Raw genomic sequence first — 23,498 nt, forward strand, 5'->3', positions numbered from 1 at the left:
CCTACTGAATCAGACACACTGGATGTGGGAACCAGCAATCTGTGTTCTAACAAGTCTCCCAGAAACTTCTGATGCAGACTGAAGTTTGAGAACCACTGCTCCACTGCCTGATTCTACTGACCCACACTCCACTCTCTGCCTGGTCTTCCTGACCCACCCCCTACTCCACTGCCTGGTCCTCCTGATCCACCTCTTCTGTCTCAAAACCTTCTCCTTCCGTGGCCTCTAGAATATGGTGCCACCTTGGTTCTCCTCCCTTGGAGAGAATGAAAGGAAGTCGAGGATTGCATCGGGGCTTCCACTACAGGAACCAGACAAGGAATGTCAGGAAGACAAGAGAATTAGAGACATCACCATGTCTTAGGTGAGACCTGAGGGATCACCGACTTCAATTCCCTTGTTTTATAGATGAGGAAACTAAGGACTAGAAGAGGAAAGTGACTTGCCCATGCTCACTTGCTAAGTACAAGTCAAATCAGGACTGGAATTATCCTGTTGTTGTTAGCTGCCCTCGAGTCAGCCTCTGACTCATGGCGACCCCGTGAACAAAAGTCCCAACTGTTGCCGTCGAGTCGATTCTGAATCATAGTGACCCTATAGGACAGAGTAGAACTGCCCCATAAGGTTTCCAAGGAATGCCTGGTGGATTTGAACTGCTGACCAAAGGTCCTGCATCATCCACATAATCAGTTGTGGACTGGACCATTGTGACCTGTAGGGTTCTCACTGGCAGAACTTCAGGAGTAGATTACCAGGCCTTTCTTCCTAATCTTTCTTAGTCTGGAAGCTCCACTGAAACTTGTTCAGCAGCATCACAACACTCAAGCCTCCACTGACAGATGGGTGGTGGCTGCACATGAGGTGCCCTGGTCAGAAATCGAACCTGGGTCTCCAGCATGGAAGGTGAGAATTCTACCACCGAACCACCAATGTCATAGGAACTAGCCTGATAAGGACTACATTAGTCATCTGCACGTACTTTCACTCAATTATTCAACACACACTGAACTTTCACTATGGGCAGGACCAAAGCCGGGACTAGGGTTGGCGGAACCCAGGTGTAATCAGCTCTGTACAAAAACTCCTGGCCAAGGATCAAGCAGGGGCTGTAATTAGCCTGTGTCTGCTCCAGTACAGGCACAAAGGTACATCTACCCCCAAGCCATGTGTCCCTTCCATGAGGTGGGGTTGGGGCTGGGCACCTTTTATGTCTAAGTTTGCAGAAGCCTGGACAAGTTTACCAAAATGACCTGACGTCTCTGAGCCTTGGTGTCCACGTGTGAAAATGGGATCGAACAATAACCAGCGTACAAGGTTTTATTTATTTATTTATTTATTCTTTGGTGTGGATTAAGTGGAATGACATGTCCCTGCTTATATCAGGGGCTCAAGAAATGAGAGTTCCCCTCCATAGGTGCTAAGAAAAATGAAAGAGTCAGGACCTATCTTTAAGGGATTGATAGGCTAGTGGTAAATATGAGGCAAATACAAAATAACTAGAATATTAATCCTTCTGAGGTAGTGTGGTGGTTAATTTTGTGTGTCAGCTTGGCTAGGCTTTGGTTCCCACTTATTTGGCCAAACACTAGTCTAGTTGCTGTCTTGGAGCAGATACATGTGACTAGATTAGTTAGCATTGGGTAGAATAGATTACCTTCCATAGTGTAATGTAATGACTTTTCATCTAATGTAGCATAATATAATTACTATCCATAATGCAATCTAATGTAATGTAATCAATAAATCAGTTGAGGTCATACCAGTGTAGGGTGGATCCTAAACCTAGTCATTTCTAAGTGTTAAAAACACCAGAATAGATACAGAGACACACTCACAGGGGAAGACAGACGACATAACAGGATCATCTACAAGCAAAGGAATGCAAGAGCTGTTGGCAGACACCAGAGTTAAGAGAGAGGCTCACTGAAAGAATCAATATGGCCAAGACCCTGATTTTTGGACTTTTAGCCTTCAGAACTCTGAGAAAATAAATCTGTGTTCTTTAAAGCCACCCACTTGTGATATTTTTATCACAGCAGTATTAGGTAACTCAGACAGATAGGTACCACTATTATCCCTCAGAATATAAGGCAGACAGGGTCCACACCTTGGCAGAGAAACCCACAGCATGTCTTGCCTGGCTGGGAGAGGGAGGCAGCATTTTAGCTGGGCCCTGGCTAATAATAGGTCTTGGCAGATCTTGGCTGGAGAAGAAGAGTCCAGGCAGAAGGAAGAGAGTGAACAAAACTCCTCCTCCCTGGAAAGCCCAGGGAAAGAGACAAAAATTCTAACCATGACAGAGTGGCTTCAGGGGATTTATAGGTCAATCTCTCCAGGAGTCAGAGGCACTGACAGCTTCTGGCATCTGCTTTACCTCCTTCACCGAGAGTGCCAACAAATATCAATTAGGGGTATTATTTTAGGATGTGGAAATTCATTACTGGAAGCCAACACTTGGAAATGTTACTAATTACCAACCTAGGCTAAAGCCTTCACTGGCAACACAGAGCAGGACATACTTACACTTAAATGTCTAGGCCAGCCAAGTCCTTTCAGTCATGTTGCTAACTGAGGAGGTTTCAGCACCTCCAAGAAACACGCTGCATTTTTTAATGCAAAAATGGTAGTAAGTGCTTTATCATGTACTATAATTTCCAAAGAGCAAAATTTGGGGCTATCTAAAGTGAGTTTTCAGATTTTCTTCGTTAACTTTATTTATAAGTAGTAAATTAACCACCAAGAAGAAGTTTCACTAAATTCTGTGGCCTACCCCTGAACACCACCAGGGTGTCAGTTTGTTGTACTGTGGTGGCTTGTGTGTTGCTGTGATGCTGGAAGCTATGCCACGATTATTTCAGATATCAGCAGGGTCCCCGTGGTAGATCTGGTGGCACAGTGAAAGGTTTGTTTTTTTGGTTATGCGTGGTAGACAGGTTTCAGCAGAGCTTCCAGACTAAGACAGACTAGGAAGAAAGACCTGGCAGTCTACTTCTGAAAAAAATTGGCCAGTGAAAACCTTATGAATAGTAGCGGACATTGTCTGATATAGTGCCGGAAGATGAGCCCCTCAGGTTGGAAGGCACTCAAAATACAACTGGGGAAGAGCTGCCTCCTCAAAGTAGAGTTGACTTTAAAGACGTGGATGGAGTCAAGCTTTCAGGACCTTCGTTTGCTAGTGTGGCAAGACTCAAAATGAGAAGAAACAGCTGCAAACATCCATTAATAATCAGAATGTGGAATGTACAAAGTATGAATCTAGGAAAATTGGAAGTCATCAAAAATTAAATGGAACTCATAAAGATTGATACATTAGGCATTAGTGAGCTGAAATGGACTGGTATTGGTCATTTTGAATCAGACAATCATATGGTCTGCTATGCTGGGAATGACAAATTGAAGAGGAATGGCATCACATTCATTGTCAAACAAAGAACATTTCAAGATCTATCCTGAAGTACAACTCTGTCAGTGATAGGATAATATCCACATGCCCACAAGGTAGACCAGTTAATACGACTATTATCCTAATTTACGCACCAACCACTAAGGCCAAAGGTAAAGAAATTAAAGATTTTTACCAACATCTGTAGTCTGAAACTGATCAAACATGCAGTCAAGACGCATTGATAATTACTGATTGGAATTTGAAAGTTGGAAACAAAGAAGATGGATTGGTAGTTGGAAAACACGGCCTTGGTGATAGGAAGGATGCCGGAGAACACATGATAATATTTTACAAGACCAATGACTTCTTCATTGCAGATACTTTTGTTCAACACCATAAATGGTGACTACGCATGTGGACCACACCAGATGGAATACACAGAAATCAAATCGACTACATCTGTGGAAAGAGACGATGGAAAAGCTCAATATCATCAGTTAGAACATGGTCAGGAACTGACTGTGGAACATATCATCAATTGCTCCTGTGCAAGTTCAAGCTGAAGCTGAAGAATATTAAAACAAGTCCGTGAAAACTGAAATATGACCTTGAGTATATCCCACCTGAATTTAGAGACCATCTCAAGAATAGATTTGATGCATTGAACACTAATGACCAAAGACCAGATGAGTTGTGAGAGGACAACATACATAAAGAAAGCAAAAGGTCTTCTGAAAGACAGGAAAGAAAGAAAACACTAAAATGGATGTCAGAAGAGACTCTGAAACTTGCTCTTGAACGTAGAGTAGCTAAAGCAAGCGGAAGAAATGATGAAGTAAAAGAGATGAACAGAAGATTTCAAAGGGTGGCTCAAGAAGACAAAGTAAAGTATTACAGCGAAATGTGCATAGACCTGGAGTTAGAAAACCAAAAGGTGAGAACACACTCAAGCTGAAAGAACTAAAGAAAAAATTCAAGTCTTGAGTTGCAACACTGAAGGATTCTACAGGGAAAATATTAAACGATGCAGGAAGCATCAACAGAAGATGGAAGGAACACACAGAGTCACTATACCAAAAAGAATTGGTCGATTTTCAACCATTTTAGGAGGTATGAAATGATCTAGAACTGATGATACTGAAGGAAGAAGTCCAAGCTGAACTGGAGTGAATGGTAAAAATCAAGGCTTCAGGAATTGATGGAATACAAATTGAGATGTTTCAGCAAATGGATGCAGTGCTGGAGGTGCTCACTTGTCTATGTCAAGAAATTCGGAAGACGGCTACCTGGCCAACTGACTGGAAGAGATCCATAGTTACGCCCATTCCAAAAGAAAGGTGACCCAACAGAATGCAGAAATTATCAAACAGTATAATTACTATCACACGGAAGTAAAATTTTGAAGATAATTCAAAAGTGGAGGAGCAGTATATCGACAGGAAACTGCCAGAAAGTCAAGCCAGATTCAGGAAGAAGATGTGGAACCAGGGACATCATTTCCGACGTCAGATGGATCTTGGCTGAAAGCAGAGAATATAAGAAAGATGTTTACCTGTGTTTTATTGACCATGCAAAGGCATTTGACTGTGTGGATCATAACAAATATGGATAACATTGTGAAGAATGGAAATTCCAGAACACTTAATTGTGTTCATGAGGAACCTGTGCATAGACCAAGGGGCAGTTGTTCAAATAGAACAAGGGCATACTGTGTGGTTTAAAATCAAGGAAGGTGTGCATCAGGGTTGTATCCTTTCATCGTACTTATTCAATCTGTATGCTGAGTAAATAATCCAAGACACTGGACTATATGAAGAATAAAATGGCATCAGGATTAGAGGAAGACTCATTAACAACCTGCGATATGCAGATGACACAAAATTTCTTGCTGAAAGTGAAGAGGACTTAAAGCACTTACTGATGAAGATCAAAGGTCACAGCCTTCAGTATGGATTACACCTCAACATAAAGAAAACAAAAATCCTCACAACTGGACCAGTAAGCAACATCATGATAAATGGGGAAAGATTGAAGTTGTCAAGAATTTCATTTTACTTGGATCTACAATCAATGCCCATGGAAGCAGCAGTCAAGAAATCAAACAATGTATTGCATTGGGCAAATCTGCTGCAAAAGACTTGTTTAAAGCATTAAAAAGCAAAGATGTTACTTTTAGGACTAAGGTGTGCTTAATCCAAGCTATAGGGTTGCTACAAGTCAGAATCGAACTGATGGCACACAACAACAAACAACCCAATCCATGGTATTTTCAATTGCCTCGTATGCGTGGGAAAGCTGCGCAGTGAATAAGAAAGACCAAAGAAGAATCCATGCCTTTGAAATATGGTGTTGGCGATGAATATTGAATATACCATGGACTGCCAGAAAAACGAATAAATCTGTCTTGGCAGAAGTACAGCCAGAATGCTCCTTAGAAACGAGGATGGCAAGACTACATCTTAGGTACTTTGGACATGTTATCAGGAGTGATCAGGCCCTGGAGAAGGACATCATGCTTGCTAAAGAAGAGGATCAGTGAAAAAGAGGAAGACCCTCAACGAGATGGACTGACACAGTGGCTGCAACGACGAGCTCAAGCATAACGATTGTGAGCATGGAGCAGGACCACGCAGCGTTTCGTTCTGTTGTACACAGGGTCACCATGAGTCGGAACTGACTCAATGTCACCTAACAACAACAACAATAAACACCGCTGAACACCTCTGAGATTCTTCCTCGCAGAGAGTGGAGGGAGGTTCAAGCCTCCCCACACCCTGACCATACTTCGAGGCTGATCTCCTTTTAAATATCCACTTACCGTTCTCAAATCTACTTTTATATTGCCACAAAGTGCTCTTTTAAAACACAAACATGATTTCTGAGTGAGTGGTATTGATCCAAAGTGGAATCTATTATAGGGAAAGGAAAGGGTCTCAAGGGTAGTTAGTAGAAATAAAACAAGCTAGGCTGGTAAATTTAGAAAAGAATACACTGCTAACAAGACACTGTAGAGAGATAAACAAGACAGAGAGAGAAAGCTTGCAGAAGTGTAGAATGTTTTGTGTACTCTCATTTTCAGGAGTGAGGGGAATCAGGAATACGTTGGGAGTCTGAGGAAGAAGAGTTCAGGTTTCTCTAAAGGCTGATATGCCCGCTGGTTTTCCTGGCAACAGGTCTACCGCCTTATGACAATGATATAAGACAAACATGTACAAATAAAGCAGGCAGTAATTGGGGATGGGGAGTCCCTGGTAGTACAAATGGTTAATGTACTCGGGTGCTAACTGAAAGGTTGGTAGTTGAGTCCTCCCAGACATACCTCAGAAGAAAGGCCTGGTGATAAACTTCCTAAAAATCAACAATTGAAAACCCTATCTGGTGCCCAACTACCATTACTAAACATTTTTATAAAAGATTCTATAGATGAATCCTGATCAAAAGGGGGAAAATGCAACATAGAAGTTAAAATTCTCATAGAATCCAGATTTTCTGGAGCCATGGAGGCTGGATGATCCTTGAAACTATTGACCTGCGATAATCTTTAAACCATAAACCAAAAACTATCCCTTAAAGTTTTGAAAATAAACAATAGTTTAGCTTAACTAGTAAAGAATGTCTGCCTTGTGCATTCTGCTCTTTTAAGATCTAGCTATAAGGGATCAAATTGACAACAGCAACTTGAAAGATTAGATAGGAAACTTAGGGGTAGTGAGTTTATGTTACTGAGGGAGGAACAACTCAGAAAACGAGGGTCAGAACTGTTGCACAACTTGAAGAATGTAATCAATGTCACTGAATTGTACATGTAGAAATTGCTGAATTGGTGTACGTTTTGCTGTGTATATTCTCAAAAGCAACATCAAAAATAAAATAAATTATATTAAAAAGAAAACCTATAGAGCACAGTTCTACTCTGCTATACATGGGGTCGCCTTGAGTTGGAATTGCCTGCAGGGCAACTTGACTGCAGGTGGTATAATTAGAGGTGGGGCAACATGTCTTGCAGTTATGGCCACCTTGAGGGGGGTATAGGAAGGGGATTGGAAGGGGATCTCTGCCACTGATAAAGGATGGTGGGGGCAGAATTTGAAGGGGTTCCGTTGAGCTTATGCTTCTGGGTGTAGCACTCCCTGCTGCTCCAATCTACCTGTTGGTGTCATTGTCTAGAAGGAATTTGACTGGAGAATGTCCTTGTTTGTTCTCCTGGTGGCCTGAGAGCCTTGGTTTAGGAATGCATCCTAATTAGATAGCTCTCCCTGCCCTTTGCCATAGCTCAGAAGGTTGAGGCTGTCCAGAGGGCGTAATGGGTAGAGTTAACAGTGATCACTATTGTTGCATGCTTAAAATCCTCCAAGCGCTCTGTCATGGATTGAACTGTGTCCCCCCAAAATGTGTGTCAACTTGGCTAGTCCATGGTTCCCAGTATTGTGTGATAGTCCACCATTTTGTGATTTTCCTATGTGTTATAAATCCTACCTCTATGATGTTAATGAGTTAGGATTGGAGGCAGTTATATTAATGAGGCAGGACTCAATCTACAAGATTAGGTTGTGCCTTAAGTCAGTCTCTTTCGAGATATAAAAGAGAGAAGCGAGCGGAGACATGGGGACCTCATACCACCAAGAAAGTGACACCAGGAGCAGAGCACGCCGTTCTGGACCAGAGGTTCCTGCGGTAAGAAGCTCCTGGACAGGGGAACATTGATGACAAGGTCCCTTCCCTAACCGACAGAGAGAGAAAGCCTTCCTCTAGAGCTGGCACCCTGAATTTGGATTTTTAGCCTCCTAAACTCCGAGAGAATAAATTTCGCTTTGTTAAAGCTATCCACTTGTGGATGCTTAAGCTAGCTAGATGACTAAGACAGGCTCCCTACCCCTACAAAATAAAGCCCAAACTCTTTGTCAAAGCCCCCTAGGTCCTAAATGATCTGGTTCCCACCTCCTCCACGCTTGTTTCCCACTCAGACCACCCACCTTACAGATTGCCTGGTGGTTGCCAATTCCATAACCGAGTTCTACCTCCATGCTTTCTCCTCCCTCCTCTACAGCCTGCTCATCCCTCCAGGCTCTGCATGATCTTGACCTTCACTGGGAATGCTTCTCTTAGACCAGCGGGATCCCTACTGGCCCTTGATGGAGTTCCTGAGTGGCATAAAGGGTTAAGTGCTCGACTACTAGCCAAAAGGTTGGTAGTTAGAACTCACCCAGAAGAGCCGGGGAAGAAAGTTTTGGCGATCTGCTTCCAAAAGTTTACAGCCTTGAAAACTCTATGGAGTGCCGTTCTACTCTGCAACACATGGGGTGGCTATGAGTTGGAATCGACTCTATGGCCACTGGTTTGGTTTTTGGTTTTTTAGGAGCCCCGAGACTCTTTGAAGGAGCCCTGGTGGCACAGTGGTTAAAGCACTTGGCTGTTAACCAAAAGGTCGGTGGTTCGTTCCTCTGGGAAAGACGTGGCAGTCTGCTTCTGTAAAGATTACAGCCTTGGAAACCCTGTGGAGCAGTTCTATAGGGTCGACTCGACAGCGACTATGTTCACAGTAACACTATGAAATACTAAATTGTAAAATTTGGCTAATATTACTTTTTTATTTGCCCAATAAAACACTAAACACTAATAATATTTGTCTTTTTCTTACTTTCATTCTCTCACGAGTATACAGAGTATAAAAACTTCATTGATCTGGTTTCAGATTACACAATGCAACTAACCCTTAAGAAACTATGTTTTGTCAAGTTTTGGTATGGTATCAAAGAAGAATATCCACAACTATCTGAAAAGGCTATTAAAATACTCCTCTTTTTTCCAACTACATATCTATGAGATCATATTTTCTTCATATAGACCAACAGAACAGCATTTCCCAGCAGATTGAATGGAGGTGATAAGAGAATGCAGCTGTCATCTATTAAGCCAGACATTAAAGAAATTTGTAAAAATGTAACACAATGCCACTCTTCTAATTTTAATTTTCTAAATTTGGAAAATATAGTTTCTTACATAAATGTTTCATTTGTGTTAACATGTTATGGGTTTATTATTATTTTTAAATTAATAAATAGGTATTTTTAAATATTCTCCATTTCAATCTCTAATCCAGTAAATATGGATAGATCTAACCTGCATAAACAAAATCTCTTTGGAATCCTCAATTATTGTTGAGTGTAAAATGGTCCTGAGAGCAAAAAGTTCGAGAACTACTGCCTTATACTAAGCTCACTCAGCAGGCATAGACGAGCTGTAACTTAGATATGACTCTATTGTTGCACACTGATTCCACCAAATTATCTTTTTACATGTCTGTCTCCCCCACTATACTGTGGGCCTCCTGATGGTGGTTATTCATCTTAAATCCCCCGTGTCTGGCACAGAATAGAAATTCCAGATGAATGCATGAGGTAAGAGGTGAACCCACACAAACAGACATCACAGACAGACATGCGGACGGCCTGTAAACGTTCACAGAATGGGAAGATACACCCATGCATTTTTTAAACTAGTTCAAGTTGTTACTTGGACTCTGATCTGAATCTACACGTAAAATATAAACATAAAAAGGAATAAACATAAAATCCGAACAAAAAAGGAACCTAAGAAACAATTCTGCTGTTTCTTCTCTGTTAAAACTTTCATCAAAAGGAAATTCAGTGACATCATAGTAAACAAGTCACTAGAGAAATACATCATGCTGGCGGATACCATAAAAACAGCCACAGTGATTGTCCATAAACAAGTGAAATGTGGCCTGGGCAATATTCTAAACACAGGAAACAAAAAGCCAAGAAAAGCAAACAGCCATAAAACACAAGGCACCATATTGTAATAATGAAGTGGAGGTCACATTAATCATTGCAAAGACTACCAATGAACCATGGCCTCTCCATCTGTGTTCCCTGTCAAAGTAAGACCAAGTGCAGATTTCACTTGAGAATCCAGCCCACAGTTGTAAGTGTTCCTCTTCTGAGTTCATGATTCTCATTCTAACTCAACCCCATTCCTAAGTCAAGCAGCATGCCTGGGAGCAGCTGCTTGCAGGGCTTACGGAGTAGAGAAGTGACTGCAAGCAGCACCCCACTTCCAGTCCTTGGAGTGGGGGATACGTGCCCGTGTCCCATTCTACTCTTTACACATTCTCCAGAAATAGGCAGCAATGCTGAACGCTGGGGTTTATGCCTTTTGGCAAAACAGGCTTCCATTTCTTACCTCAGAAGACAAGGGGCTTCCACTTCAGAACCTGAGCTTTGAAGGCTCTGGGGTGTGTGTGTGCCTGTGTATGTGTGTGTGTGAGAGAGAGAGTGTATGTCTGTGTGAGTGTGTGTGAGTGTGAAGGTGTATATGTGAGTGAGGGTGTGACTGTGAAGGTGTATGTATATGAGTGAGGGTGTGTGTGAGAGAGACCGAATATGACAGAGAGACCGAGAAAGAGAGTGATTTGGGGCCAAGCAGAGTATGTTTATTCCACAAGAGTGAGGTGGGTCATCTTGAAAGCAGCCCTGTCAGAAATCCAACTATGCAAATCACTGGTGGTGATCTAGGAAATCAGGCATTTCCAGTTCTATACATGCATGTTTATGATCATCTTGAAATGAGTTTTTTTAAACCCTTTTAATCGACCTACTAAACATTTCCCAGTCGTTTCTGCACTTGTAGAAGTCTTACACTTACCTCACTATGAAAACAGGCATTCTCAGGCAGGGGCGGATTAACCAGTAAGCAAGCTACACATGGGCTTACTTGTGCTTACTTACTTACGTGTAGTGCACAGTTTCATCTGTTTTTGGTGAAATTGTGCACTACACATTAGCAAGTAAGCACAAGCAGGCCCGAGCATACCTTTCTTATTGGGTAATCTGTCCCTGCTCTCAGGAGACTGAAGACATGGGAAACTCGGTATCATGGGATCATTGTTTAGGTCAACACCAGTAAAAATTCTGACCTCTCAGAACAAAGCTTTCTCCCTAAGTGTAATTTCAGAAGCTGAGACTGCCTGGTTACTGGGCAGTTCTCTCAATGGCCTTCATCTTCATACGTGGTAGAGTCTAACCATTGGCCAACAAGATGTAAATGGAAAATACAGTTTCAAAGAAACAACTTCGTGGAATGATAGCTGTGGTAAAGGCTATCATGTATTGCACACCTACTATTTTATCACCTCATTTACTCCTCACAAAAATGCCTCAAGGTGGGTATTACCATTCCTATTTTATAGATGAGGAAATTGAACCTCAGAGAGGTTACGCTGCCTAAATACACACATCTGGTAAGTAACAGAGCTAGGACTTGAATCCAAGTCTATGCCAAAAGCCATTCCCTTCCCACTGGCCAACCTCCATATTACCTCTTCATCCTAGGCTTATCAGAGCCCATATTTAGAACTAAACCAATTTATCTATGTCCTGTGTGTTTTCATGGCATTTCATTTCTCTCAGAGGTTAGGATGGAAAAAAATTTGCCTGAAGAAAATATGTTCACCGGGTCAGAATAATAGACCCGTGACATTTTCCATTCCTAATATCTTGATTCAGCTCATAGTGTCCTCACTTCTCTTCCGTGACTGCCTGCCCCCCGCCAAAAAAAAGAGCCTGCTTGCTCTTTTTCTCATCCTGCCAAGCAGGAAAGCATTATTAACACAGATTTAGCTGAACAAATCCAATAAAAAATTCTTATAACACTCTTGCCAAGATAAACCCAACAAGGGCCTTTTCAGATGAAAAATCTTGCCCTGCATATTGGAGAAGAGTTGTGAGCCTCAGATTAAACTGAAGGCTTTAAAAGAGAAGAGGTTTAATTTCATTTTGAAAACCCATGTACCACCACATCTTCAACTGAGGATGTGCTCATTACCAATGTGATCCCCCACCCTGGCATACCCAGCTGACAGCCCAGGAATAGGACAGCTCCCCTATCCTGGCATCATCCCTGGTCCTCTGTGATCCTCCTTTAACCACTCCATCCTGCCGCCTTCTGCAGGTGGAGCCGTCATCACTCACCCAGAAGGGCCGTCTGGGGGTGGGTCCGAGTGTGTCTTCCCCTGGAGATGGACCTCGAGCGCGGCCGCTCCCTGGCCTCAGCGGACAGGAGGAGCACTTGTCCGAGGATCAGCAGAAAGCAGCCCAACAGCATCTTTTCCATTTTCAAGAAGAGGCTGAGGAGCAAGGCTGTGACAAACACAAGACGAGAGGCGGGCAGGGTGAGCTCTCCGGGTCTCCCTGACCTCCACGTGCTGCAGATCTGCCGCCTGCCTTTTCACCTTTCAAACACACCACTTGTACTTCAAATGCCATTTGTGTGTTTGACCCATAAGAACTTAAGTAACCCCCGTTGGTGGGTTTTTCTAGGCTACTCTGAGCCAGGCATGCACAGTTATAATTTTTCATCACTTTAGTTACTGAAAGACTGAATGGAAAACTTGAAAGAAAAATTCTATCCTGAACTGTCTTAACAATTAGCTCAAAAAAGTAGTAAATTGTCATGTTCTATATCTTGGATTTGAAATGGAAAAACTATCCGAGGACTCAAGTAACACTATTCCTTACGTTTAATAAAGTGGGCAGCACAAAATAATATATATACATATAGATTTCTTAAAGAATTCACGTCTAGCTGATATCAGATAGCATCACATAGCCAGCCTCCCAGCCTCCCAGCCTCCCACCTGCAGATATTACCTCTTTAGTTACTATTGATTTAAAGGTTTACCAGCCACTTTTTATCCCTCTGGACCCCAAAGGTAGTCTGTTATTCCGGTTCTAATGCATTTAGCATCAAGGTGGGTCCCTTTTGAAACAGGTGAAGCTCAGCAGACTGGAGTTGGAGCCTCGTTGTTGTGTAGGTTGAGCATGCTATTAGGTGATGCTTCCTGGATCTGTTAGTTTTGTAAACTTTTGCCTTTTCTTCCCTTTATTTCTGTGAGATAAGGCTTGCAAACATAATTCTGACTTTCCTTGTGACAGTTAAGGAGCCCTGATTTTTTTGTTTTTTGGTTTTTCTGTGTCAGATTTGGAAAACCAGAGCTTCCGCATGTAACCTAATGGAAAGGCGCCCGCAATAAATTCTCTATTTAGTTCTCACAGGTATACTGTCATACCACGGATCGGTGGTGCCAGAGTGCCACTCACCTTATTGGTGGCTTGTATAACCAGATCATATTTCTCAAAATTCATATTACCAACCAAAAATTTAAACACACTCGATTAGTAAACATGCATTCCAATACTGAAAACACATGCCATCAAAAAAAGTTTTCTGAAAAATAAGAAATTGGTAACGGAAGGGTTTTAAGAGGGAACATGGTACAGTGTTAAGAGCTTGAATCCTGGGTCTGACACTTGCTAGCTGTGACCTTGGGTAAGCTACTTAATTTCCCTATCAGGTTATAGGAATAATATTAGTACATACTTTGTAGGGAAAATTGAATGAAATAATACATGTAAACCACTTATAATAGTGCCTGGCACGTAAATATGGGGAGGGCAAAAGAAAAAAAAAAAAAAGCAAACCCTACTCCCTATGCTAGGGGACCAGAGAGGAACAGGATCAAACCCCACATTGAGCAAGAAGCTGTCAGATGTATAAACAGTTACAACCCTGAGTTGAGTATCAGGGTACCCACAGGGCGTTTCAAACAAAGTAGCACTGCCTTTACTTGTTTTCTTTAGGTCTGGCCACCAGCTAGTGTGAAGCAGTGAAGATTCTAAGCAGGGAATATGGTCAGATCCCTTTTTTTCCCAGGACAGCGGATGCTACCACTTCTCAGATCCCCTTATAATGGAACTCTTCACAGGGATAGTACTTGGCAACACAGTGAATGATGGTGAATGACATCAAGACTATTAGGACAAACCATCATGCCTAGCAAAACCTCACGGACAAGGCAATATCCTGGGGCTGGGTTTAAGTTTATTCTTCGATTATCTATGAATATAATGGGTGTCATAGCATTATTAATTTCTATAAATTAGATGGGGAGGAAGAACAACCCTTAAGCAGCACCATTTGCATTTAAAATCCTTACTAAGCCTTCATCTTGTGTTTGGCAATTTCACCTAATTTATCTCCTTTAGTCTTCATAGCTATCTCATTGAAGTCAGAATTATTATTTCCACTTTTAGAGATAAGAAAACTGAGGCTCAGAGAAGTTCAGTAACTTGACCAAGGTCACACAGCTAAAGTGGTAAAGTAGGAATTCACACCCAGGGTTAGTGGGCCCATTTGCCAATTCATTGACTAGCAGAAAAGCAATTAGCTGAAAGTCAAATTCCCAGAAGTCAATTCATGAGAGGCTACAGCTGTTTCACTGTTGGAGGCAGGGACAAGCAGGGCAGAGGACAGAGTAGGGACCATTTCCTGAAACTTAAATACTCAATAATTCCGTGGACTCTTTGTTCAACAAATCGCCTTCAGGAATTGACCTGGAGATGAACCTAGGTCTGCTGTCCTTCAAAGTCCACAGTTTTTCACACCCAGTGTATTGAGCTAGCTCACTTTTCACTATGCATTAAAATTATACAAAAAAAAAAAAAATCCAACCCATTGCCATCAAGTCGATTCCAACTTGTAGCGACCCTATACAACAGATTAGAATTGCCCCATAGGGTTTCCAAGGAGTGGCTGGTGGACTCAAATCGCCAACCTTTGGGTAGAAGCCAAACTCTTAACCACTGTGCCACCAGAGCTCCTATACAGTAATAGTGAATGTTTATTTACAGTTTACTGTGTGCCAGGCACTGGGCCAAGTCCTTTAAATGTATTAAGTCATTTAATTCTTACAGTAACAAAGAAGTTAAGTAACTTGGCCAAGTTATACGGCTCATGGGATGATGCTCCAGGGCACAGGTGCTCCTTATGGGTTACTTCTGCCCAATCCCTGCTAATTGGATGGACCCCTATTCAGCTTTAACCCTGAGGTTCCTTCTGAGAAAAGTAAAAACACTTAGAATATTTTGCCTCTTCCTCTTCTCTCAAACCTACTTTCAAGCTTCCATGGTATTCATTACCTTATTTTATCCTCCATTACAAGTGCACTAGATCATTGACATGTAACTAGTTTAATGCTATTCTCCAAAGTGAGCAAATACAAAGTCCATGTTTATTTATTTCAAAATGTAAACTACATGCTCTCATACCTACTTCCATCCTGACACATGTAAACTTAAATCCAAATATTTATAATATGATGTAGAGGATAATCATCATTTCCAAAAAACAAACACTATTGCATGTGGTTTGGGTTTACTGTAGACCATGTCGAACCAAAAAGTACTGAGCACAGGTGAAGGGTAGAGAGTTAAAAATAAACAGAACCAAACACTTGTAGCTGTATAACTCTGGGCAAGTTACTCACTCTTTCCATCTCTGTTTCCTCATCTATAAAATGGGGATAACAATAGACCTGATTGTTGTATGGATTAAATCAGTCCAAATATATAAAGTTCTTGGAACAGTGCTTGACACATAGTAATTACTCAATAAATTATATTAGTCATTTATTATTATTATTATTATTATCATCACTTTGAATCAAACCTATTAATAGGAAGTATACATGGTTACTTTTGTTATACTATTTAATACACGTAACTTTTGCTCTCACTTATGAATATTATCATAAAACAAGTAATAACATACAAATTCATGATTTTTAAATATACTACATTGCTGTTGCTGTCGTTAGGTGCCATTGAGTCAGTTCTGACTGTTAGCGACCCTGTGTACAACAGAACGAAATAGTGCCTGGTTCTACGCCAACCTAACAATTTTGCTATTCTTGAGCTCATCACTGCAGCCACTGTGTCAATTCACCTTGTTGAGGGTCTTCTTCTCTTTTGCTGACCCTCTACTTTACCAAGCATGATGTTCTTCTGCAGGGCCTGGTCCCTCCTGACATCATGTCCAAAGTACTTGAGAAGAAGTCTTGCCATCCTTGCTTCTAAGGAGCATTCTGGCTGTACTTCTTCCAAGATAGATTTGTTCGTTCTTCTGGCAGTCCATGGTGTATTCAATATTCTTCACCAACACCTTATTCAAAGGCATCAATTCTTCTTAGGTCTTCTTTATTCGTAATCCAGCTTTCCCATGAGTATGAGGTGACTGAAAATACCATGGCTTGGGTTAGGCGCACTTTAGTCCTCCAAGTGACATCTTCGCTTTTCAACACTTTAAAGGGGTCTTTTGCAGTAGATCTACTCAATGTAATATGTTGTTTGATTTCTTCCCTGATGCTTCCATGGGCATTGGTTGTGGATTCAAGTAAAATGAAGTCCTTGATAACTTCAATATTTTCCCCTTTTACTTCAATATTTTCTTCGTTTATTATGATGTTGTTTATTGGCCCTATTGTGAGGATTTTTGTTTTCTTTATGTTGAGGTGTAATCCAGAGTGCAGGCTGTAGTGTTTGATCTTCATCAGGAAGTGCTTCAAGCCCTCTTCACTTTCAGCAAGAAAGGTTGTGTCATCTGCATATAGCAGGTTGTTAATGAGTCTTCCTCCAATCCTGAAGCCCTGTTCTTCTTCATATGGTCCAGCTTCTTGGATTATTTGCTCAGCATATAGAATGAATAGGTATGGTGAAAGGATACAACCCCGATGCACACCTTTCCTGATTTTAAACCACTAAGAATCCCCTTTTTTTTTCTAACGACTGTCTCTTGGTCTATGTACAGGTTCCTCATGAGCACAATTAAGTGTTCTGGAATTCCCATTCTTCACAGTGTTATCCATAATTTGTTACAACCCACACAGTCAAATGCCTCTGCATAGTCAATAAAACACAGGTAAACATCTTTCTGGTAGTCTCTGCTTTCAGCCAAGATCCATCTGACATCAGCAATGATATCCCTCGTTCCACGTCTTCTTCTGAATCCAGCTTGAATTTCTGGCAGTTCCCTATCGATGTACTGCTGCAACAATTTTTGAATGATTTTCAGCAAAATTTTACTTGCGTGTGATATTAATGATATTGTTTGACAATTTCCACACTCTGTTGGATCACCTTTCTTTGGAATGGGCATGTATATGGATCTCTTCCAGTCGGTTGGCCAGGTAGCTGTCTTCTAAATTTCTCGGCATAGAAGAGTGATCACCTCCAGCACTGCATCCGTTTGTTGAAACATGTCAATTGGTATTCTGTCAATTCCTGGAGCCTTGTTTTTAGCCATTCCCTTGGACTTTTTCCTTTAATATCGTAGGTTCTCGATTATATGCTACCTCCTGAAATGGTTGAATGTTGACCAGTTCTTTTTGGTACAGTGACTCTGTGTATTCCTTCCATCTTCTGTTGATGCATCCTGTGTCATTCAATATTTTCCCCACAGAACTCTTCAGTATTGCAACTCGAGGCTTGAAATTTTTCTTCAGTTCTTTCAGCTTGAGAAATGTCAAGCGTGTTCTTCCCTTTTGTTTTTTCTAACTCCAGATCTTTGCACATTGCATTATGATACTTTACTTTTTCTTCTCGAGCTGCCATTTGGAATCTTCCGTTCAACTTTTTTACTTCCTCATTTCTTCCATTTGCTTTAGCTGATCTATATTCAAATGCAAGTTTCAGAGCCTCTTCTGACATTCAGTAAAAACCTTATGAATAGCAGCAGAACATTGTATGATATACTGCCGGGTGATGAGCCTCTCAAGTTGGAAGGCACTCAAAAGACAATTGGGGAAGAGCTGCCTCCTCAAAGTAGAGTCAACCTTAATGACAAGGATGGATCCAAGCTTTCAGGACCTTCATTTGCTGATGTGGCAAGACTCAAAATGAGAACAAACAGCTACAAACATCTATTAATAATCAGAACATGGAATGTATGAAGTATGAATCTAGGAAAATTAGAAGTCATCAAAAATTAAATGGAACTCATAAAGATTGATACATTAGGCATTAGTGAGCTGAAATGGACTGGTACTGGTCATTTTGAATCAGACAATCATACGGTCTGCTATGCTGGGAATGACAAATTGAAGAGGAATGGCATCACATTCATCATCAAAAAGAATATTTCAAGATCTATCCTGAAGTACAACAGTGTCAGTGATAGGATAACATCCACACACCTACAAGGAAGACCAGTTAATATGACTATTATTCAAATGACACATCAACCACTAATGCCAAAGATGAGAAAATTGAAGACTTTTACCGACTTTTTCCTGGTGATTGGAATGCAAAAGTTGGAAACAAAGAAGAAGGTTCGGTAGATGGAAAATATGGCCTTGGTGATAGAAACTATGCTGGAGATGGCATGATATAATTTTGCAAGACCAAGGGCTTACTCATTGCAAACCTTTTTCAACAACATAAATGACTATACACATGGACCTCGACAGACGGAATACACAGGACTACATCTGTGGAAAGAGATGATGGAGAAGTTCAATATCATCAGTCAGAAGAAGGCCAGAGGCTGACTGTGGAATAGACCATCAATTGCTCATATGCAAGTTCAAGCTGAAGATGAAGAAAATTAAAACAAGTCCATGAGAGCCAAAATTCAACCTTGAGTATATCCCACCTGAATTTAGAGATCATCCCAAGAATAGATTTGACATATTGAACATTAATGACCAAAGACCAGATGAGTTGTGAGATGACATCAAGGACCTCATACATGAAGAAAGCAAAAAGTCATTAAAAAGACAGAAAATACTATATTAGTATATAAAATTATCTAAAACATTCATTTTTTGAAATGGTAAGACAAGCTATAAGCTGGTAGAAAATATTTACAAAGCATATATCTGATAAATTATTTATATCCAGAATATATAAACACCTCTAACAACTCAATAATAAAACAAACCCATTTTAAAAATGTGTAAAATATTTGAACAGACACTTCACCAAAAAAGATATTAGGATGACAAATAAGCACAGGAAAGGTGTTCAACATCTTTACTCATTAGGAAAATGCAAATTAAAACCACAATAAGATTCTACAACAAACCCACTAGAATTCTTAAAATTAAAAAGAATGATATTACTAAACGTTGGTGAGGATGTGGAGAAACAGGAACCCTCATATACTTCTGGTAAGAATGAAAACGATGTGGCCACTTTGGAAAACAGTTTGGCAGTTTCCTGTGAAGTTAGATATGTTGTTGTTACGTGCTGTCCAGCTGGTTCCGACTCATAGCGACCCTGTGTAAGCAGAACAAAACACTGCCCGGCCCAGCACCATCCTCACAATGGTTGTTCTGCTTGAGCCCATTGTTGCAGCCACCATGTCAATCCATCTCGTTGAGGATCTTCTTCTTTTTCACTGACCCTCCACCAAGCATGATGTCCTTCTCCAGGGACTGGTCCCTCCTGATAACATATCCAAAGTATGTGAGAAGTAGTCTTGCCATCCTTGCTCCTAAGGAGCATTCTGGCTGTACTTCTTCCAAGACAGATGTTTGTTCTTCTGGCAGTACATGGTATATTCAATATTCTTCACCAACACCATAATTCAAAGGCATCAATTCTTCTTTGGTCTTCCTTTTCATTGTCCAGCTGTCACATGCATATGAGGCAACTGAAAACACCATGGCTTGGGTCAGGTGCACCTTAATCCTTAAAGTGACATCTTCGCTTTTTAATACTTTAAAGAGAACTTTTGCAGCAGATTTTCCCAGTGCAAGGCATCACTTGATTTCTTGACTGCTACTTACATGGCCGTTGATTGTGGATCCAAGTAAAATGAAATCCTTGACAATTTCAATCTTTTCTCCATGTATCGTGTTGTTTATTGGTCTAGTTGTGAGGGTTTTTGTTTTCTTTATATTGAGGTGTAATCCATACTGAAGGCTGTGGTTTTTGATCTTCATCAGGAAGTGCTTCAAGTCCTCTTCACTTTCAGCAAGAAAGGTTGTGTCATCTGCACATAGCAGGTTGTTAATGAGTCTTCCTCCAGTCCTGATCCCCTGTTCTTCATGTACTCCAGTTTCTCAGATGATTTGCTCAGCATACAGATTGAATAAGTATGGTGAAAGGATACAATCCTGACACACACCTCTCCTGACTTTAAACTCCACAGTATCCCCTTGTTCTGTTCAAATGATGGCCTCTTTGTCTAAGTACAGGTTCTTCGTGAGCACAATTAAGTGTTCTGGAATTTCCATTCTTCACAATGTTATCCATGATTTGTTATGATCCACATAGTCGAATGCCTTTGCACAGTCAACAAAACACAGGTAAACATCTTTCTGGTATTCTCTGCTTTCAGCCAGGATCCATCTGACATCAGCAATGATATCCCTTGTTCCACATCCTCTTCTGAATCAGGCTTGAATTTCTGGCAGTTACCTGTCGATGTATTGCCCCAACTGCTTTTGAATGATCTCCAGCAAAATTTTACTTAGGTGTGATATTAATGATATTGTTTGATAATTTCCACATTCTTTTGAATCCTTTCTTTGGAATGGGCATGTATATGGATCTCCTCTAGTCAGTTGGCCAGGTAGCTGTCTTCCAAATTTCTTGGCATAGACCAGTGATCACCTCCAGCACTGCATCTGTTTGTTGAAACATGTCAATTGGTATTCTGTCAATTCCTGGAGCCTTGTTTTTCACCATTCCCTTCAGTTCGTCTTGGACTTTTTCCTTTAATACCATTAGTTCTCGATTATATGCTACCTCCTGAAATGGTTGAATGTCAACCAATTCTTTTTGGTACCGTGACTCCATGTATTCCTTCCATCTTCTTTTGATACTTCCTGCATCATTTATTATTTTCCCCATAGAATCCTTCAGTATTGCAACTCAAGGCTTGAATTTTTTCTTCAGTTCTTTCAGCTTGAGAAATGCCAAGCGTGTTCTTCCTTTTTGGTTTTCTATCTCCAGGTCAGTGCACATTTCATTAAACATACGCTTGCCAAATGACATAGCATAGGGTGATCAATTGTCCTGGTTTGCCCAAGACTACCCCAGTTTTAGCGCTGAAAGTCCCACTCCTGGGAAACCCCTCAATCCTAGGCAAACCGTTATGTTTCATCCCCCTACCAGCAGCCCCACTCCTAGGCATTGACCCCAAAGATTACGAAAGCATGGCCATACAAAGACTTGTATCTGAATGTTCACAGCAGCTTTATTCATAAAAGCCCAAAACTGGAAACAACGCAAATGTTCATCAACTGGGGAATGGATATAATGGAATCCTACTTGGCAGTTAAAGGAATGATCTACTGGATGAATCTGAAAATAGTTACGCTAAGGGAAAGAAAGCAGACACAAAAAGACCACATACTGAACAACTTTATTTATATGACACTCAATAAAGGCCATAACTATACAAGAGAAACCAGATCAGTGGTTCCAGGGACTGGGGTAGGAGATGGGAATTGGCTGCAAAGGGGCATTAGATAATATTGGGAGTGATGGAAATGTTTTACATTATGAGTATGGTGGAAGTTACATGACCATACATTACTATACTATACATGAGTATACTACACGACTATACTAAGTTACATTTGTCAAAATTCATCAAGTCACACACTTAAAATATTTTATTGTATGTAAACTATCCTTCAAAAAAGCTGTTCAAAAGACTAAAGAAATGGAAGAAAAAGATACCATTTACATACCAACTTAAACAAAACCAGTATGGCAATGTAAATATCAGAGAAAATGAGATTTCTCTTTGAATGCAATGGCAGTGAAACAAGAAAAAATAAGACAGTGCATGTAGCCCATTTCAACAGTTGTTTCTCAGTTTGGCATTTACAGCTGCTAGCATTTGAGGACTGGAGTCACTTCTAACTGGAAAATGGTATGACGTTTGAGAACTGTCTTTTCACATGTGGGCATATGAGAAGAATTGCTGTGCTGGGAAATAGAGGTTAAGTCAATCTGAACAGATTCCATGAAGTATTTAGGAGCACAGAAAGGGTATTTTAAAAATATAACAGCTTTGACTTTTGTCTTAGCAGTTTTTCTCTTCTCCACAGGACAATGAGTCCTTTCACTTTGTTTTACCAAGGCGGGTTGGGAAAGGGAGGGACCCCTTAGCTATGGATTCTTCTGAGCATCACTGTTCCAAGTAAGTTGACAGGCGAGTAAAATCCCACCAGAGCCAGCATTGGGTGCTGCTAGCCTCGAGAGGACAATCCTGTCCTAGGTGACTTAACTCCGGGCTTTAATTAGTCGGCCATAAAATGAGAGGTGTGGACTGGAAGCAGTGTTTCCTCACCTCAACTAGACCACAGGCCAGTAAAATCCTGCTATTTCGAAGAGGAAGGTGGACAAGGCAGCCCTCCAAGGCGGAAAAACCCTACATCTATTCAAGAAGAAAGGTGGCCAGGCAGTCTCTAGGTGGTACAAATGGTTAAGTGCTTGGCTGTTAACCAAAAGGTAGGAGGTTCAAGTCCACCTAGAGGTGGCTTAAAAGAAAGATCTGGCGATACACTTCTGGAAAATAAGTCATTGAAAACCCTATGAAGCACAGTTCTACTCTGACACACATGCCAGCTGGAATGAAGATAACCTGGCTAGAGACCCAGTAGTCATCTTGAACCATGAGGCAGCTTGGGAATGGAGGCCATGCATGGTGAAGCAACCAGGCAAAAGGAGGGTGGGGTCCCTGACACAACACTGCTTTGTACTGACTGTCTCCAGGCTTTTTTTCTTTAGTGAGTAAATTACACATAACATAAAATTTACCATTTTAAAGTGTACACTTCAGTGGCATTAAGCATATTCATGATGTTGTGCAAATATCACCACCGTCTAGTTCCAGAATTTTTCATAGCCCCAAAAGGAAACCTCAGACCCATTAAGCAGTCACTCCCTATTCCTCCCACCCCAGCCCGTGGCAAGCACTAATTGGCTTTGTCTCTCTGGATTTACCTATGCTAGATATTTCATATAAATAGAATCATACAATATGTGGCCTTTTCTCTCTGAACTCTTTCACTTAGCATAATGTTTTCAAGGTTCCTCCATGTTGTAGCATGTATCAGCACTTCATTTCTTTTTAGGAATGAATAATATTCCATTGTATGGATATACCACATTTTGTTTATCCATCTATCATTCGAGACATTTGGGTTGGTTCCATCTTTCAGCTATTGTGAATAGTGTTGTTATGAACATCTGTGTACAAGTTTTTGTTTGAACACCTATTTTCACTTCTTTTACGTATA

The 23,498-nt window shown here is 40.9% G+C and overlaps 1 protein-coding gene across 3 annotated transcripts in view; it reads right to left on the reverse strand.

The window, feature by feature from the left end:
• The window catches only part of MATN2 (matrilin 2), a 188,091-nt gene that overhangs the window by 159,350 nt on the left and 5,243 nt on the right, over positions 1 to 23,498 (reverse strand). For 2 of the 3 annotated variants that reach the window (XM_004370750.2, XM_004370749.1), the window contains exon 2: positions 12,376 to 12,543. In XM_004370750.2, the coding sequence (XP_004370807.1) occupies positions 12,376 to 12,517 (142 nt within the window). In that variant the 5' untranslated portion in view covers positions 12,518 to 12,543. Of the gene's footprint in view, positions 1 to 12,375; positions 12,544 to 23,498 lie in introns of those variants that run through there. The other variant, XM_004370748.2, reaches the window with a different exon arrangement.

This window comes from Trichechus manatus, unplaced genomic scaffold, assembly GCF_000243295.1.
Source record: "Trichechus manatus latirostris isolate Lorelei unplaced genomic scaffold, TriManLat1.0 scaffold00009, whole genome shotgun sequence".
Taxonomy (NCBI): domain Eukaryota; kingdom Metazoa; phylum Chordata; class Mammalia; order Sirenia; family Trichechidae; genus Trichechus; species Trichechus manatus.